Raw genomic sequence first — 19435 nt, forward strand, 5'->3', positions numbered from 1 at the left:
GGGAAGCAAATGAACATATCTATCAGCTCACATGTTTACTTTTATTCTTATTTTACTTCATGGTTGCATTCAAACAATTATTGAATCACATCCTTAAATGTTTAAATAATATCAAAATATGAAATATACATTTAAAAAGCAGCACCAAATACAATATTAATTTTTAACTTACCAGATTCAAATGTTTCTTCATCTGTGGTTTTCCATGGAGACAAAAAATAAGAATGTCATTTCAATACTGTCTTGGCTGAGCCTACCTGCATCCTAGTGGCCTGACTGCTGAGCTGTTCTTCCGCTAGACACTACCTGAAAATGTGTTTCTTGGCACAAGGTGGAGTCACAGTACAGTGGGCATGATGACGGTTTGTAATGAGCTCAATACAATAAATAGAATAATAGAAGATAAGAATTTAGAAGCAGCTCAGAAGGATGGGCAAAGTCAAATGTCGAGGAAGGCCTGGAAGGTGGTACAGGGCCCCAAGGGGTGAGGAAGTCTTGGAGACTTGGGAATGGGTTTGTCCAGGTGACTGAGGAAAGCAAGACATCAGCTACTTTCTGTGTCTGTTAAGACAACTGCTGTTAGCATTTTAAAGAGAGATGAAGGGTTAAGAAGCCAGGATTTTTACAGGGTCAGTTTGAAATGTGCAGCAAAATCACTGTGCATGCACCTTGGGACAGGCAGCCCTACAGCTGAGGTGACCATTTGTGTGTGGAATGACACTCACGAAGCTGTTCACTGAATACTGCTCATAGTGGGAAAAACTGGACATAACTCAGATCTCTACAAAAAGTAATTTGTATACAGCAAGCTGTCAGAAAAGATGAAGAAAAGGCTCTGTGCTACACAGAAGCTTCTTAGAGTCACAGGTGCAGGGTGGTGTGCGTGAGAAACCACCGGTCCTGCAGGCCTGGAGCAACGGCCCAGGGGTGGGTGGACTCTCATGGCTTGAGAGGGAAAACAGGGTCCAGAGAAGGAGCAGAGGAACTTCGTCTTGAATGTGCTTTTCTAGGCTTTGAATTTTAAACTGTAAATGTATTTAATAAAATTTTAATCACAATTTTTGAAAGGAAGTGCATATTATGCAAGTTTAAAAAACCAGTATGTTTACTTGGTGGAATAAAGTGGTGTTGGAATTCTATAGTTGTTTTGGGAACTATACATAGCTCATTCTGATAGTTCTTTCATTTCCAAAAGCCAGATACAGGACAAAGCCAAGAAAAATGAACTTGTCAGGTTAATGTCTTCCAAATAGTTCTCTAACAAAGCCCTGGTGATTCCCAAGCCATTTTGGTACTGCCACTAAATTAAAAAAAGCCTTTATAAGGACATTTAAAAAAATATCTTACATATAGAAAAGTGAAAAGCTTTTATACATTTCCCAAAATTTTGGAACCCTCTGTCTATCCTAGAGTCTTCTGGCATCAAGCTTTAGAATTAAAAAAATACACATTGCGTTTTCACCACCTGGCATTGCACTGCTTTCCACGCTCACGGAGCATGAGCCTTTATGCTCCTGGGCGGGAACACTGGGTGTCTCTGCCTGGACGGGGTGCTAGTCCACTCCATGGTGTTGGGAACCACAGGAAATGGGTGGCCAGTCCCTCTCCCCCAAGGAGGACTTGGGTCATCCTAACAGAGGCACTTTGCCTTTCTCCTGGGTTGCATCAATCAGGAAGGAAGGGTACCTGCTTCCACACACTTCTCATCAATCTTCATGTAATCGTCTGTAAAACAGCACAGAAACGGGGAATTAGAGCTTCAGCTGTGTCCACATTAAAGAAATTCCCTGTGTAGATTGGATGTCAATCAAATTCAGACCGACAGTACCACACTCTCAGAACTAGTGCTCTCTTGGTGTTATGAGGTGTGCGCTGCTGTCTTAGAGGAAAATAGGATCTAAGAGAAGATACCACAGAATGCTTTTCAGTGCTGGGTAGATTGGTTATCTGAGGCCTCTGTGGTCCTTCTGTAACTGGAGTTGGTGATAAAACCTACCAAAAAGGATAAGCTTCCCACAGAGCGTGCAGGGTAAGCTCAGGCACATGGCACGGGCTCATAACGCTAACCGTCTTTCCGTGGAGGTACATACAAGTGAATGAGAGAATGCCACTCAGCCTGAGGCTCATGGTGCTCCACGGACAGGAAGCCTCTGGAAGAGCACTCCTCTGCCTCACATCTCAGTACTGCACAGCTGACCCACGATTCTTCCCCTGAGCCTGGAACACTTCCCTTAGCTTCCTGGGTAGCTAAGATTACAGGCATGTGCATCATGCCTGGTCAGAATATCTTAACATGTCCTCTTCTCTTTCTTTTTTCCTTTCCTTTTCTCTTTCATCTTTGGTTTTTCATGGTACCGAGGACTGAATCCACCTGCTTCAGCCTCCTGAGACCTGGGCTTACACGTGTGTGCCCCACCCCTGGCCACTGATGTTCTGAGATGAGATATGAAATATGATAAATTTTAAGAAATAACACTGCGACAGCATTCTGTTACTTCATGTAGAATCGTTAGTTCTCCTAAGTAGCTCAGCGAGCAGCGGCAAAGATAAACAAGTGATGTAATGAGGCTTTCAGCTCTGTCCCTTAATCCCTATATTCATTTAGAGATTATTTTCTAGTTCAGTTATTTACAACAGTGAGTTTGTTGCTTCACCCAGCATAACCAGAGCTGTCATTTTTAAAAAAGCAAACAGGGACAACGTCCTTCCTGAGTCACAGATGAAGGTGAGAGAGAAGGAGCACATCTCCAGTAACAGCGCAGGGCGCTGGCTCTTCTGCCCTGTGAGCCAGGGTTCAGGCTAGGGCCTGGCTTCGCTCCACATGCTGGCTTACTCCCCACAACACTCCCATGTTGAAATGCTCATTTTCAGTGTGACTGTATTTAGAGACCTGGCCTTTTAGAGATGAGAAAGGCCCCTCATCCCTTAGGACCAGTGGCCTTACAAAAAGAGGGTGAGACCCTAAAGCTCTCTCTTCCTAACCATGCACTTGGGAAAGACTGCACAAGCACAGAGTAATGAGGTAGCTATCTAGAAGCCAGGAAGGGAGGCCACACCAGAAACCAACTCTGCTGGAAACCTGATCAGAACAATTGAGAATCCATGCTCCAGCCACCCAGCGTGTGGTATCTTGTTATAGCAACCCAAGCCGGGACAGTGCACTGAGTGTGCACCCTCCCTGCTGTCCTTCACAGCAGTCTTCAGCCTGTGACAAAAGCCCCTTCCTGCTTGTTTCAGGCCTGCTTCTGCCGTCACCTGCCTGTGTCACACTCTGCTCCTGTCCTTGAGGGACACAGTTGGAGCCCATGTGGGCCAATCAGTTCTCAAAAGTTCTTCTGCAGCTGGGGTCTCCCCTCCCAGGGTGGCTCATGAATGTGAGCTTTGGCTAAGGGGAGTGCCCGTCTCTGTCTGTCCCCACTGCATGCAGGCATCCTGCTGGGACTATGTGTGTGTCCCTGCGTGCGTGCGTGTGACATCACAGTGCCTCATTGGGAGGGCAAAGGGTAAGGGCTCATAAGGTGCCCTTGCTCCTAGTCCCAGTGCAGGAGCCTTCAGACAGATGGGAGCACGAATGCAGCCTACCTGGTTTGCAGCTTCAGAGACCCATGTCTACCTTTCCTGAACCTCAATCTTCTCATCCATAAGATGATAGTAGTAATGATTTCCTTACCTTGGTATTTTTATTAGCTGTGTATAAAGCAGTTAAAGCAAAACACCTGATCAGCTTCACAACTCTGAATTTGTACCATGGAGATGTTAGAGCTGTGTACAAATGTTACCTGTCTTTCCTTGATTTTGCACACTGTTGGGATAATTACACTTTTTGTGCTATTGCACTATTAGTTACACAGAAAGAGCTTAATAAACAGGTGAAATGAACTTTTTTTTTTTTTTTGTCTTTTTCCTTTTTATCGGTACCGGGGATGGAACTCACTATTGCCTACTTTACAAGGCAGGCGCTTATGCTGCTGAGCTAAATCCCCAGGCCCGTGAAATGAACTTTTAAAGGTAGGGGAAATTTCTAGGGCACTTGGGTGTTCAAGGCTTTTTTCTAAAAATGTTCTTACCTTCTTCCATAGAAATCGCTGGGTAAAGACAAATGATCGAAGCAGGAAGAAAAACAAAAAACAACACATAGTCTCATTTCTCTGGTTAATTTACAACTAGAAAAGCAAAGCGCTAATGATTATAATTAAAATTCACTCAGTGGAGATTAGTATTGTAATTAATACTAATCAGTGGAGATTAGTGGAGTAGAATATGACTGTGAGCCTGGCAAAGTCTACCACACCACCCCACTGAGCTCCATTAGGGCTGCATTCTGCTCATTTTGAATTCATGTACTTGGCTTAGCATTCTATAGGAGCTCAAATCCTAAAGGAAAGGAAAAGAGGAAAGGAAGAGGTAAAAGAAGAAAACAGGGATAACAGTAAGTGCCTCTTCAGTAGATAACTTTTCACTAATCATCTGCAAACTAACATAGGCTGGAAGCCTTAAAAACTTTTCTTCAGGGTGGGGATTGAACCCAAGGCCTTGCACATGCTAGCCAGGCAAGTGCTCTGTGACTAAGCTTCATCCCCAGTTCTCCAAAACTCTTTATTAATAAAATTGCACACTGTTGGGATATTCCTGTTCCTCTACCTCTTGATGCAGTAGCTTGTTCTAGAGATCATTTTTCCTTCTGGTAAGACTTAAGCAGAGGGCAGTGTCACTTTGACACTTTCTAAACCTGGTAGTTCAGAAAGTGACCAAGATCCATCAAATATCCCTGGTGACGGTGCCCATTTATCTCAGCAGCTCAGTCCTTGTATTCACGGACTCAAGGGTGTGTGAGAATCATTGTAGGGTGATTCAAACTGCTTTCAGCATGGCCTTCCAGAAGGTCTAACACCAATGCCACACAGACTAAATGAGCAAGTACATCTCCACCAGGGGTCACGCTTATTATTAGATCTGATCAGAAACTACTCAGCGTCTTTGCATGTCTTTCATAAATAAAATAGGAAAGCGAGTCAAAGAATTCTAGATCTAGATTTGTTTAAAAACTTTTCCAAAGTTTTCTGATATGATACTAGGTTAAAAAGAGTTGAAGCAATGTTACACCTCTGGCTGAGTTAGCTGAGGTCTGAGCCCACAAACAGAAGATACAACAAAACACTGCCACCAAGTAGGTATTACCCGAGTGCTTCCTTCTTTTAGAAATGTCTTTGTGGTTGTCATTCTGTGTTTTCAGCACAAAGGGAAAGGAACATAGTTTCTGGTTTGGAGAAGTAGAGTTAGGTGGTGCAGGATACCATGGCCATCTGTGCGGGTGGCAGTGTCACCTGTGTCAGGGCCTTCGAGTCCCAGAACCCTCCACCCCAGTCCCCTATCCCTGCTGACTCCTTCCCAGGGCCTCCCTCCCTCAGCTGGTACCAGCAGGGACCCCACCTGTCTGTTCTCATCCCAACCCCACCCTGCGCCACTGCACAGCATTCTGCATGAAGGGGGGGGGCTCCCAACTGTTGGATGCTGCGGACATCGCCAACCTGGCCGCCCCTGGAATACCACCACCCAGCCACCAGGCAGCACCTGCCCATTACCACCCTCAGAGGCACACTCAACTGTCACATAGGTCTCTGAGGGTCAGAGGAAGCCCTCAAATTTGATAGAGCCTGAGGGAGGTTTGTGGGGAGCTGTGCAGCCTGTGTTAGTCCTGGCACAGGGCACGCGAGCTGCAGAGCCTTTAGAGTGGTGACTTGTGTGCCACCAACACACACATATTTGCATTTTCATGGCCAGCTGCGGGGAGGTTTCTTGGGGAAGGGTGACATCTAGAGGACCTGGGAGGGATATGGTCTGGGACAGAGGACACAGGTGTTTGCAGATGCTCACGTTGGGCCTGAGGCCCTGCACACTCACATATGGATGGTTTGAGGCAGGTGTGAGGTTGGTATGGCCGAGACCACCAGAACTCCCGTTGCTTCCTATGCAAAAAAGAATGCCGTGATTTGCTGGTTGCTGTGGTCAGCACGCTCACTGTGGCTGACCAGGCCACAGCCCTGGCTGCGCTGCATGTGGACACAGGAAGAGGCATTACAGGGCCTGCGCCTGCTCAAAGTGTGGTGGTGCCCGAGCTTCCCACTCTCTCCTGGCTCTTGGGCGTCACCACGACTGGGTCTTGACTCGGTCATGTGAAAACGCTGCTCCTAACCCTCCGCCACTGCCCACCCTCATGGTTGTGCCCCAGCTCTATTTCATTCCTGTTACCCCTTTCTCTGCCCACACTTTCTGTCTTTGCAGACCTAACAGTGTATCGGTCCTGCAGTCACCTATAATCCATTAATCTTATTTTCTGCTCACCAACCTCACCTGTTTACCTCCTCAGCCCCTTCAGCAGTTTAAGTGCCATGGCCCAGCACTCCCTTGGTCTCTCTTGATTTGCTGTTGATCCAACCTCCCATCTAACCTGCCCTGTACCCGGAAACCGACCTGTGACCGTGTCTCTTCTTCCCAACACCTCCTCACCTACCCCAACTCAGCTCAGGACCTGGCGCCCCGCTGTGATGAAACACAGGGGCATCAGGGGGAATGTCCACAGGTGTCCTGTCCCCCCACTGTGCCTGCATCCTTTGCCTTCTCTTTCCTGTTACGGCGGCGGGGGGGGGGGACCTGTCAGTGGCCCTAAATCAGGCTAAAAGGCCTTGTCCTGCGGCTCTGGGATGTCCACAGCGCAGTGCTCTTCTCTTTCTTCTGTATCATAAAAGTTTTCCTCTCCCTGGATTATTATCACTAACTTTATTTACCTCCTCTAAAAAAATTCTGCCATGTCATGCCACTTTTCTCTCTAGCTATTTCTCTTTGCTTTATGTCAAAATGTTTCTAAGAGTTTTCTGTCCTTGTTGTTACCAGTTTCTTGCAATGAAATTACTTTGTACCCAGATTACCAATGACTGCAGATTGCTAATCCCAGTCAGTTTCCAGCCCTGTCAGATCAGGAAACCATGAAGTCTGCACTTTTAACCCAGCTTCGTCAATCATCCCTGCTTGGCCTTCCTCACTGTTCTCATTTTCATGATTTCTGTCCGTGGCTGAGCCTTCGACATCTGCTTCTTGCTGTTTCCACTTCTTTCCTTGGTGGTCCCATCACATCTCAGGAGCATGCTGTTGGGACTATGGCCCTGCTTGGTCTCGCAAGATTCATACCTTTTGGTCTCGGTCTATTCGGGCTGTGCTAATGCAAAGTCATAAATTTGGGAGCTTATAAACAACAGATTGTACTTCACGGTTCTGGGGATGGGAAGTCCAGTCTCAGGGCAGCAGCTGACTCGGGGTCTGGTGAGCACTTTCTGCTTCCTCGATGGTGCTGTCTGGCTGTGTTCTCACATGGCTTGAGGGGCAACCAGCCTCTTTCTGGCTCTTTTGCAAGATACCAAGCTCATTTCCTGAAAGATCTGTCTTCATGACCTAAGCACCTCCAAAGGCCCTACCTCTAACACGTTGTCTTAGGGTTATATTTCAATATGTGAATGATGGTAGCACTGCAGTACTTTTTAAGTTTATGTAGTTTCCCAAATACTTTATTTTCTAGTGATACGATTACTGGGTCCCCTTAGTATTTAAAATGCCTAAGGTGGGTCAATAACTTGACATTGGATTTATAAGCTAGGTTGTGCATGTGTGTCCGTCTGCCTTCCCCCTTGTCTCTGGGCGAGGCACTGTCCCAAGGCCTGGAGAGGCTCTTACCTCTTGAGCAGGTGGTTAGAGGGGATGAGCCCAGCACAGGTCACAGGGTCTGAGACTTTCCGGGCCTGCCACCAGAGGGCGTCGTTCTGATCCACAATCTGGAGGATGTCGCCCCTCTGGAAAGGCAACCCAGCATCCGCACAGGGGATGGCAGGGTCCTCCTGGGGCCAGAAATCAATCATGGCGCGAACGTGAACCTGAGGGCAGGGCAAAATGGTGCCATCGAAAGAGCTGCTGCCCACCTTCCCCCTGCTTTCCTCGCTTCCAAAGAAGAGAACTGGCCTCCTATGATGGTTTATATCTAGATGCTCCCCAAAATGGGGCTTTGGGAAGGGCGCTGGACCATGAGCCGTGACACTCATGAGGGAGTCGTCTACTGATAGGTTTAGAGCTGGGGGTGAGGTTGCAGGTGAAGCTGGCAGGAGGAGGGAACAGTGGGTGTGGTCTGGAGGGTCCTCTGCCTCCTCCTCCCCCATGGCTTCTGCCTCCTGTCCTATGCCCTGAGCTATTTGTCCTCGGCCTGTCCTGTGTCCCCTGCCACCCTGCCTTGGAGCCAGCCAACCATGGACTAAACCTCTACAAATGTGAGCTGGAAGAAACCTCTCCTCCTTAGAGTTGTGGTATCAGGTATCACATCTCAACAGTGAGGAAGTAACCAAGACACCCCCCAAGCTAAGTTCCATACAAACTAGCACTACAGGGAAAGAATCTCTTAGCTCTGAAATGTTTTCACTCAGACTTTTGATGTTGCCTCCTGATTTTTCATTGTGCTCCGTTAGTTGTTTTCTCTCTTGGGTCACTGTTACTGAGAAATGTTGAACATGGATGTCCAGAGTGGTAGAGAGGAGAGCAAGGCTGTGCGTGATACGCGTCACTGCTGCTGACGTGAGCGTTCGCTGCACATGGACTAACGGCTCAGTGGCTTCTTACCGTCTTCTGGTTGTTCACAGGAGGGTCAGAAACCGGAACCACCTTGAACATGATTGTACCACGGGACATAGCCTGGATGATGACAAACGGAGAACAGCAGGCAGGCAGTTAGCACGTCTGCAGCTCAGATGGAGAGGCACCTGCTTGTGGACTGCCAGGTGCCACAGCCCCCAGAGCGACTCCACCAAGATTATCAACAGCTGCTGCCACCCAGAAGTGGAAGCTGTGGATCAGCTTAGCTCTGCATCTCCCTTGCTGAAGGGATCCAGGGTCACTGGTTGCTAAAACCCACATTGAAGTGGCCTTGCCCAGGGACCTGTCATGTCATAGCTGTCAGAAGCACTCTGTTCTGCAAAGTTCCTTTCCTGCAGGCTGAAAGAGACAAGCTCTCTCTCCAACTTTCCCTGTCCACCCCCTCAGTAAGCACTTCCTGAATACCTATTTCTGCACTAGATGCCAGTCTGTTGGGGAAGAGGAGGGGCTCCCAAGTGGAAGTGAGGAGCTCCTCAAGAGAGGCCAAGAAGACTGCCCTTACACACAGTGACAGGTGGCAGAGAGCCAGGGACTGGGCTCACTCCTTTTGGGACTTTCACCATCCCACTGTCCTGGCAACTCCGCGGCTAGTGCTGGAAGGCGGAGAGAGAAGCACGCGTGTCTGTGGTTTGCAGGACTCACTTCAAGCTCCCTTTGCAGCACCTTTCACACCACAGAAAATCGCACAGCAGGAGCTCGGGTTCCCCACTGCCTCACCCAACCACGGTCTCTGGCCATCATTCCAGAGACCCAGAGTTCCCTAGGAGCCTGGTTTGAGAACGACTGGTCTCTCTATCATGATCAACCTTAGCCCTCACACTTGGGGTGTGCAAGGGGCAGACAGGTGGGGTCATGCCATCAGCTGAACTGTGACTCAGGGAACGAGAATGGACAAAAGGCCAGGGCTTCGAGAATCAAGCTATGAAGCCCAGCTCTAACCACCAGGAACAGGGGCGGGGCCACGCAAGGCTATTCTCCCAGTATGTGGCCATCTGCAGACCTTCCCTCCTCCCAGATTCCCTGGAGAAAGATAGTCACTGGGTCTCAGCCACATAAAGATAGTCGGGGAGCAAGGCATGTGCCTCTCAGAGGCCACCCAGCCCCAGTCTCCAGGGGAGACCCCAGGTGACGAGGAAGCAGCTGGGGCCTGGCCGTCCTGAGGAGCAATTTGGGAAGAGTCCTCTCCTAGCCGAGGCCACAACTTCTGGGAGGAAGGAAGGTGCATGAGCTGCCTGGTCATAAGCAGGCCTGGGGGCTGGGCACAGGGCTGCCACCGTGGTACAGCACACACACCTTCCACTGAGCTATGACCAAGTGGAAAGAGAAGACGTTACCAGAATATGGATCACTTGCTCAGGCTGCAGCCCCTCAACAGAAACCCCGTTCACTTCCACCAGTTTGTCTCCAGCATACAGCAACCCTAGGCAAACAGCGGCACACAGGGAGGAAACACAGAAACAGGAAAAAGTGAGAACAGAGCAGCCATACAACTGCTGTGAATGAGTCTGCAAAGCCAAGCATGCTCTACATTTCAAAATGGGAAATAATGACAATAAAGCAAACTGGTTATTCCAACCTAGACCATCACAGAAATGTCAGAGCTTTCCATTTTCGATGACTTTACTGCCGCGATGGTGACACTTTTGTTTTTGCTAACCTGATATTGTAAAATGGAACCAGCACACTGGTAATAAGATAGCATTAAAAATAAAGATGTCAGGGTCATGAATAAATGATCAATGAAAAGGGAAAAGTGGGAGGGTGTCTTCAAAAGAAAACCGTGGAGGTTAAGATGAAACCTGGGCCGTAGATGTCGGGGAGGCAGCGCGGGAACAGAAGGTTGGTAACACAGACTGAAATCCAGTTTCACTGTAGGAGCACGTTCTAGTGGTCTACAGCACAGCAGATGATATAACTTACAGTCATTTCTTCTATACTTTTCAAAGAACCCAAGAAACAAGCTCAGAGTTTCCCAACCTAAAGAGCTCATAATTACCCTTTTCTGATCATTCTATGCTGTGTGTGTGTATGGACTATCATACCATACCCCATAACCATGCATGATTATTTGTGTCTTTTAAAAAGAGGTTGAATCTTGAGGGAATTCAGGCACAGGAAGATGAGCTAGGAAGCAGGGTGACATCTGAGAACAAAGCCCTGAGTGGTAAAGGCCTCTGCAAAGCTGTCCGTGGCACAGAATGTGGACAGAATAGAAATGAACCTTCTGAAGAGAGAAAGGAGAGAAACAGTGGCACAAGGGACCGGCAGCTGAGTATCTTTCGCCTGTATTAGAGGACTCGAGGGGAAGACCACAGCCAGGCTCTGGAACTCCGGGCGCAGGACACGAGGCAGGAGGCATGGGAGCAAAGGAAGAATCAGCTGAACTGCTACAGAGAGCAAGCAAAATGCCTTTCAGCTCTGCAGCGCGAGCAAGCTAATTACCTACCTGTGCCAGCTTCAGCCTCCTCATCTGTAAAATGGCACAGCAACCCTGTCCTCCGAGGTGGCCCTGAGATGTCACTGAGACAGCATAACATGGGGCCTAGGATGGGGCATCTCCTAGACCCTTTGTTCCTTCTTCCTTTGCAGTTTTAACCAAGCAAAGGAACTTAGCAGAGCCCCAGCTTAAGTCAGAAAAGAGGAGATCCTTAGGGAAAAGGGACTACACAATTAAGAGTTCCTGTTTCTCTGGCCACGCCTGTGCTCCACTGCTGAGGCTTACCACTCCTTTCGACCAGCCCTCCGTGGATGACTCTGGCCACCAGAATGTCGCCTGTCATCTCGTGGCGCTTGATGGTTGCTCCCTGGAGAGAGAGTACAGCAGAGTCCCAGGCAGAACACTCATGTCCACCAGCAGGGAGGGACCCGCCAGGGCCCTGGGCTGTCAGCTATGCCTCAGAGAGGAGAGGCCTTTGACCCTGGCCTCCCGAGCTTCTGTCACCTCACAGAAACACATATTTTCGCACTCTCAAAGGTAACTAGATCTCCTGAATTATAACCACTTGTAGGACCACTCTGAAAAACTGAACTAATGTCTTACTTAGCTTCCCATTAATGAAGGAGAAAAATTTTAACAGAATGAAATAAATACAAGTGTCAAAAGCCAAATAATAAAATAAAATATGTATGTCTTACTTTTCACAAAAATAAGTCTTATGCTACTTTTCAAAAAACCACTAAGCAGGGTCAGTGATCATAGCTCAGTGGCACAGCACCTGCCTGGAAAGCACAAGGTTCTGAGTTTGATTCCTGGGACAAAACAAAAACAAAAACACAACTAAGCAGAAATCTTTCCATAATGAAGACATTATGACCTGCAATAAGCTTGAAGCTCCAGGCAGACGCCGCAATGTATTGTACCTTTGTTACCACTCTGCAAGTGACCACAGACAGTATGCTGCCCAACTTACTTCCAGAGCTGACTTAGTGATTAAGCCTGGTAAAATTCTAAATGAAAGAAAAAATGACTTCCTTACCAAGGGCTGTTGGTTTTTCACCAAACAAACAATCCTCGTTGCTTCTTCATTCTCGGGGAGACTGTCTGGCAGTGGTGGCAGAAGAGGCTCAAAGTCTTTCTGTGCCACTGTGTCATGGGCTCGGAGCAAGGCCTGGGAGGGGAAGGCAGAGACTTCACAGGTGATACACACGAGCAGGGGACAGCAACTCAACACGGCTACCCAGCACTCAGCGGGGGCGGGGTGCAGAGCCTTGCATGTGGGTTAATCCCGTCGTCACACACGTTCCGTACTGGAGATACATTTACTGTCTTCAGTTCAAGAAAAACAAACAAGGCACAGGAAAGCCAAGCCGTGGGCAGCCAGCCTTTCATTTCTCCTAACTGTGTTATCCTACGACATTCTGGATTTTGTTGTTTGTTTTTGGTACCAGGGATCAACTCAAGACCTCACACTGCCAGGCAGGCATCGTGCTGCTGAGCCACGTCCCCAGCCCTCTACGACATCCTCATTCCCATCAGTCCACGAGGCGCTGAAGGAGTTTGAAGTACAAAACTTTTGCAAAATTTTCTCTAATTAAGGCAGAGTAAGCGGCATTAATCAAAACATCTCAGTGGTTTAGGGGTCTTTGTGGAAGACAATAAGAAAAAGCGGTTCCCTGGTTAAAGGTCTGAGGAATAATTTTGCATTTGTTTTCATTTTTTGAGACACGGTTTTGCTGTGTAGTTGAGGCTGGCCTTGAAGTTGTTACATAGTCCAGGTTGATCTGGAACTGGTGATTTTCCTCCTTAGTCTCCTAGTGCTGGGGATATAGGGCTCCACAGATGTTCTTCTGATGATCCACTCTGTCCCATTTCATGCAGTCCTGATCAAACACCCATAGCATACCTCATAGAATTAGAGAAAACAATCCTAAAGTTCATTTGGAATCAGAAAGCCCTACAATAGCAAAAGCAATTCTGGGCGACAAAGGCAATTCAGGGGGAATCAAAAGACCTGCCTTGAAATTTTACTACAAAGCTACTGTGATAAAAACAGCATGGTACTGGCAAAAAAAAAAAAAAAAAAAAAAACCAACAACAAAAAAACCCATGCACAGACCTGAAAGTCAATGGGACATTAGAAGATGGAGAAACAACTCCCACATAATCAACTACCTCATCTTTGACAAAGGGGCCAAACACTTTCACTGGAAAAAACATAATAAATGGTGCTGGAAAAAGTGGCTTTTCACATGCTGAAGGCTAAAATTAGACTCACTTCTTACTATAAACTAAACTAAAATAAAAATGGATCAAGATCTAAATAGTAAAACAGAAACACTAAATCTGCTCGACAATAGAATAAGTAGACCTCTTGGAGACATTGATGAAGGCAAAAACTTTATGAACAAAATTCTAACTGCACAGGAAATATTACAAAGAACCAACAATGGGGCTCTCATCTAGTTAAAAAAGATTTTTTCACTCTGGGTGTGGTGGTGCAGGCCTACAATTCCAGCACTAGGGAAGCTGAGGCAGGAGGATCATTGCAAACTTAAAAGTAGTCTGAGCTACAAAGTGAGCTCAAGGCCAGCCTGAACTGAATTACACGGCAAACTTGTCTCAAAAAGACCACCACCACCACCACAACACGAAAAAACTTTTTTTTGGCACAGCAAGAGAAACCACCAACAGAGTGAAGAGACAACCATGGTATGAGAAAAAATTTTTGCCAGCTGTTCCTCAGACAAAGGACTAGCATCTAGAATATATAAAGAACTTAAAGAAAAAAAGAGAATCCCAAATTTAAAGACACAACTAAAAATGGGCATCTGAAATGAATACCCACTTCTCAGATACAGAAATATGAATAGCAAATAAATATATGAAAAAAATATTCAACATCACAGGTTATTCTAGAGATGCAAATTAGAACACTGAGCTTCTACCTTACCCAAAAAAAGAATGGCTGTCATCAAGAAATCCACCAATAACAAATGCTGGCGGGGCTGTGGGGAAAAAGGAACCCTTCCCCACTGCTGGTGGGAGTGCAGACTGGTGCAACCATTGTGGAAATGTGTGGAGATTCTTTAAATCTAGGACTAGAGGTCCCCTTCGACCCAGCTAGTGCCCCACTTGGTGCCTTCCTGAAAGAGTTGGAAGCCCCGAAGAGTTGGAGACCAGGCTGTGCAGGGTTAGGCTGCGAGCACAGGGAGCGCTGGCCATGCTGGAAAAGGGCCACACGCAGCGCTCCAAGGCAAAGATGACACTGGCAAAGGCAGCTGTGGACCTGGGCCGCTGATCCCACTCCAGAGCAGGAAAGCAGCCAGCCTCGGAGACAAGATGCTTCTCTTAACTGGCACAATTCACTACTTGGAGAGGTCTTTGAACCAACTCTCAAGGTCCAGCTTGGTTCCTGCATCTGCCTCAGTATCTCCTTTCTTTGCTTGAAAACCAAATAAATATGGGCTGCTGGAGAAACTCTTTGTCTCAACTCCCAGGGAATCTCAAAGTTTGTTAGAGGGTTTTGAACTTCTGGAGCCCTAAAATCATACCACTTGTTTCTTTTATTTAAATCATTTGCCATCCATTTGTTTAGGAGGTTGCAGGCCTGATCAGGCCACAGTAGTTTACTACAATGATATATGCACACACACACATTTATATTGGTACAGTTTATAAAATCTAAATCTTGGAATTATCCCAAATGCCCATTAACCAATGAATAGATAAAGAAGATGTGGGGTTTAAAAAAAATACAATGGAGTACTACTCTGCCATAAAGAAAAATAAACTTGAGATATTTCTGCCTAATTGGGTGCACCTTGTGACCATACTGTAAGTGAAGTAAATCAGATACATGTGCTCAAATATTACATTGTTTCTCTGGTATAAGAATCTGAAAGGATAAAAAAGGACCAAAATGTAAAATAGATACTGGGAAATAGGAAGACAATGTTCAAATGGGAAGGGGAACAAGGGAGGGAGGAGGGGTGAAGGAAGAGAAAAAGGAGAAAAGAATAGAGTTAAAAAGAGAAAGCTTTTGTAAATAAAGGGGAAACAGGGTTGAAAGTAGAGGAGAGGACTGAGAAAACAGAAGACCCGAGTAATCATGTACAGATTCTCTATAATGTGATCATATGCCTATCTAAAACGTGCCAATAAAATGAATTTAAAAATAAAAGTATTTTATTAAAATTAGAAAAGAAAAGAAAAAGTTTCCATCTCACCAGGGGAAGCCTGAGCAGGACTCAGTGGGAACACAAAGAAAACGCTAGTGCGTGTGCCCTGGAGCTATTTGGTGACCAGCGATTATATCACGAGTGAAAAATCTTTAACCCATAAATTTCATCGCTCCAAACTCAGTCTTTATCTTGAAAGTTTAATTTGTAGATAAACTGATCTCAAAATCTATAAACCCTGAGAGCTTTGTTGTCATCAAATCTTCATGCAGGGGTTCTCATCATGACACTGTGCTTTCCAAATATCTTCACACATTGTGTCCTAAATTTAAAAATTGCCAACTTGGAAAGAAAGCATGGAGAGCACTCCTCTGTAACTAGAAGCTGGCCATATCGTACCTCCTGTTATTGGTTAGATCTAAAACATTCTCCAAAGTCGCATGTGTTCAGTGGGGATTTTGGAGGGGATTAGATCACGTGGGCGCTGCACTCCTCCGTGGATTCCTCTGTTGATAAGTTCTGGCTGAACATGATGTTATGGTGTACGACTCAGGGGGAAGAGGTGGGTCTCTGAGGGAGCAAGCCTTGGGCGATCTCTGGCTGTTCCCTGTCTACTTCTGGCCGCCATGAGATGAGCAGCTTTCCACAGCCATGCCCCTCTGCTATGATGTTTGTACTCTGGAGCAGCCAACTGCGGACTAAGCCATCTGAGCGTGTGAGCCGAAATAAAGCTCTGCTCCTTTACGTTATGCATGTCAGACAAATTGTCCAGCAACAGAAAAGCTGACTAGTATCCTACCCCCTGCCAGAATTTTAGAGACTGTGGCTTTGTGTGGAAAATGGGGCCCCACAGAAAGTTCTGAATGCCTTCTCATAAGCGCAGCTCTGAGCTAGTCCCATCTGAGCCCCACATAATCAAGCACAATCTGGTGGTCACCCATGGCTTTGCAGTTACTGCTCTCCACTTGTTCACAGAGCACCTTTCCTGTCACCTTTATTCACACTGTGTCTATTTTAGCAAGCACTTACCTCGTAGTGCGGAGCTTGGAGGATTTGTCTCAGCTCTTGGATCTCAAGGGAATTTGAGCTTTCACGTAATAGCTCCACTACCTGGATCATGGGAAAAAAAAAGGTTTTATAACATCTAAAAAATCTTCACCATCCACTCATCCTTGCCTAGGATGAGCGGTGCTGTCCTAGCATGTGAAGCAGCCAGCGAAGCTGTCTTTTTCATCGTTAAATGAGGGTGTCATGTCCCTCCTTAGGTGTTTACTAGAGCAGACAGACCCACAGATGGTGGTGATCTGCCCTGTTGCCTTGCAGAGGTAGCCTATTCTGCAGGAGCAGGTGCACCCAGGCTCTGTCCCTCGTAAAGGTGTCTTGCAGTCTCTGCACAGGCAGGTGGCTGAGTTTACAGTAGTGCCCGGGGCAGGTGATGCTCCACTTTCCAAACAGAAAATGGGAAAGATAAGCAAAGGAGCTGAACAGATGCTTCTCAAAGGAAGTGCAAATAAGTGTGGAGCCTAATAAGTACATGAACATTATAAAGGTCAGTGTCTTTAGCTACTAGGAAGTGCAAATAAAAACCACACAGAGCCAGGGGTAGTGGCCCACACTTGTAATCTTAGCATTCAGGAGGCTGAGACAGGAGCATTGCTGCAAGTTCAAGACCAGCCTGGACTACGGAGGAAGGTCAAGGACAGCCTAAACTACACAATGCAAACCTGTCTCAAAAATAGATGAACAAAGAAAAACGATAGCAATGAACAGACAGACCAAAACTCTCACGCTTCTGGAGTTTACAATCCAGTGGAGACAGAGAAAATAAAATATATAAGCAACTCATTTTGCTTGATGGTGAGGAGTTAGGCAAAAACAAATAAACAAAATGAACAAATAAGCCCAGGGAAGCTGCCTTGGGAGTGCGAGGAGGAGGAGGTGCAGTCTTCAGTGACAAGGGGAGCCTCCTGACCAGCAGAGACCGGAGAGAGACCGGAGAGGTAGATACATGAGCAAGAGCACAGCTGACACATGGAATGGCAGTGCAAAGGGCCTGTGCATGCTAATGAACTCAACCACCCCGAGGGACCAGGACAGCTGGAGCAGAATGAACAAGTGGAGAGCGGTAACTGCAAAGCCAAAGAGGTTGTGGCCACCCAGCTGTTATGCTACTTAAGAACTTTGGTGTTTATTCTGAAGTGGGAATCAGAGGCATCTGAGCACAGAAGTGACTCACTTTTTTTTGTTTGTCTGTGGTACTGGGGGATCAAATTCATGACTTAGCGCTTACCAGGCAGGTGCTTATGCTGCTGAGCTAAATCCCCGGCCCGTGAATCACTTTTAATGAAGTGAAGTAGGAAGAAAATGTTCAAATGGGAAGAGGAGCGGGGGGGGGGGGGAGAAAGGAAGGGAAAAATAAAAAAAGAGGAAAAAGGGAAAATAGAAACAAAGCTTTTGTAAATAGGAAAAGGAATGCTGGGCATTCTCAGTGCTCTGGAGGCTGAGGCAGGAGGATCGCTGAAAGCACAGCCTGGCTTACAAAATGAGGCCAAGGACAGTCTGAACGACATAGTGAGCTCCTGTCTCATAAAGACAAGACAGAAAAGACAAAGAAAGAGAGAAAGGAAGAGGGGTTGAGAGGAGCAGAAGGAAATGGGGAAAAAAGAATCAAGTTATATCAAGTACAGGTGCAACTTCCCTATGATGACTGTGACCATTATGTATATCTAAAATGTACCAATAAAATTATTTTTTACAAAAGATCACTTAGGCTGCTGTGTGGGAGCCTCTGGGGGCAAGGGCAGAAGCAGGAGACCAGGGAGGAGGCTACATTGCAAGCTTCTGTAGAAGAGATGGCGACAGTTTATTAGGTGGCTTAGGGACAAGGTGTGTTTTCAAAGCAGAGCTGCAGGATATGTCATCAGACTGGGCATGAGGTAAGGAAACCGAGTCAAAGATGACCCCAAAGATTTTGGTCCCAGGCACTGCAGAAATGGGTGTCTTTACTGTGATGGACAAGGCTGAAGGAGGAGGGAGTGGGGCACTGGCAGGAGGTCAGCTTGGGGCCTGACAAGTCTGAGGTGTCCGTTGAATGTCCAGCTACTGTGGGAGGAGGCAGTTGGGTGGCTGAGACTAGAGATATGAACTAGAGACTCACTACTATTCGTACTATTATCCTGTTTACGTGGTATAACTGAGTCCAAAGATCAGGGCGGGAAAGAGAGAAATGGACGTGTTGAAAATGTGGGTGACTGCATGGGAGATATTAATTCAGGGAGACAGCTGGACAGTGTTCCTCCTTATCCACATGCATAACCACCACATTTCCAGTGCAGTGCTACAGTAAGAGCATTACAGGTTACGTAAGCAAGTGCTGTGGGGGCGTGGCATCTACAGAGCTCCACGGCTGTGGAGTGGGACACCTACCTCTCGGGATAACTGCTGGGCACAGTGTGTGGTAGGAGCTGGTTTCTTCTCTCTAAACTGCTGGAGGCGGTCATAAACCTGCAGCACAGGTGGGAGAACTGATATTATAAAGTGCCCGTGACGGTTTGGACTGTGGCCCCCAGCAGGAGGAAGGGCAGCCTGGGCAGCTGCAGTGCTGGGGAGCGTGGCATCACTGGTCTTCAGTATGGTGCATGTCCCGAGATGCCAAGGAGGAATCAACCCCACTTGGCAGTGCCAATATGTTAGATTATTGACTGCCAGGAGGAAACCAACTTCTGGATAATTTCATGAGGAAAGAAATCCAAACTTACTCTTCTTAAACCAAGTAAAGCGACAGTTTCTAGGGTTGAGAGCAACAAGGAGGTGCAGACAATGCACAGCGGGCACCTCAAGGAGGGGTTCTGTGGCCCATGGTCCTGGAGGCTCTTGGGGCTAGAACCAAGCAGAGCATGGGCTGGGTGACTCTGGGTCCCCCAGGGCCTGCGTAAGAGGCTGGATGTGCTCTGGATGCTTATCTGTGCCCTGCTCTAGCCTCGGGGTGGTTTCTCACTCCTCTGTCAATTCTCCAAAACAAATTCATTTGAAAAAATGCCAACTTTGCCTTCTATGGATCCTTGGGAATTATTTTCTGTGCCAGGATCTAGGATTGGGTTAAGTACATCAAAACCTAGCTAGCAGTGTA

At 46.9% G+C, this 19435-nt stretch overlaps 1 protein-coding gene across 5 annotated transcripts in view; it reads right to left on the reverse strand.

Annotated features, from left to right (window-relative positions):
• Mpp4 (MAGUK p55 scaffold protein 4) overlaps window positions 1–19435 on the reverse strand; it is a 47099-nt gene that overhangs the window by 14070 nt on the left and 13594 nt on the right. For 4 of the 5 annotated variants that reach the window (XR_010050990.1, XM_063259575.1, XM_063259574.1 and 1 more), the window contains 11 exons: window positions 18729–18810; window positions 16336–16412; window positions 12165–12296; window positions 11411–11492; window positions 10023–10108; window positions 8656–8727; window positions 7726–7922; window positions 5902–5966; window positions 4068–4085; window positions 1687–1725; window positions 173–193 (listed from right to left, as the gene is read on the reverse strand). Coding sequence is in view for 4 of the 5 variants with exons in the window: in XM_063259575.1 (XP_063115645.1) it covers window positions 173–193; window positions 1687–1725; window positions 4068–4085; window positions 5902–5966; window positions 7726–7922; window positions 8656–8727; window positions 10023–10108; window positions 11411–11492; window positions 12165–12296; window positions 16336–16412; window positions 18729–18810 (871 nt within the window). In the remaining variant the exon portion in view is untranslated. The remainder of the gene's footprint in view (window positions 1–172; window positions 194–1686; window positions 1726–4067; window positions 4086–5901; window positions 5967–7725; window positions 7923–8655; window positions 8728–10022; window positions 10109–11410; window positions 11493–12164; window positions 12297–16335; window positions 16413–18728; window positions 18811–19435) is intronic. The other variant, XM_063259573.1, reaches the window with a different exon arrangement.

Source organism: Cavia porcellus, unplaced genomic scaffold (genome assembly GCF_034190915.1).
Source record: "Cavia porcellus strain 051 isolate PalLab524CR breed Dunkin Hartley unplaced genomic scaffold, mCavPor4.1 scaffold_12, whole genome shotgun sequence".
In the NCBI taxonomy this organism is placed as follows: Eukaryota; Metazoa; Chordata; class Mammalia; order Rodentia; family Caviidae; genus Cavia; species Cavia porcellus.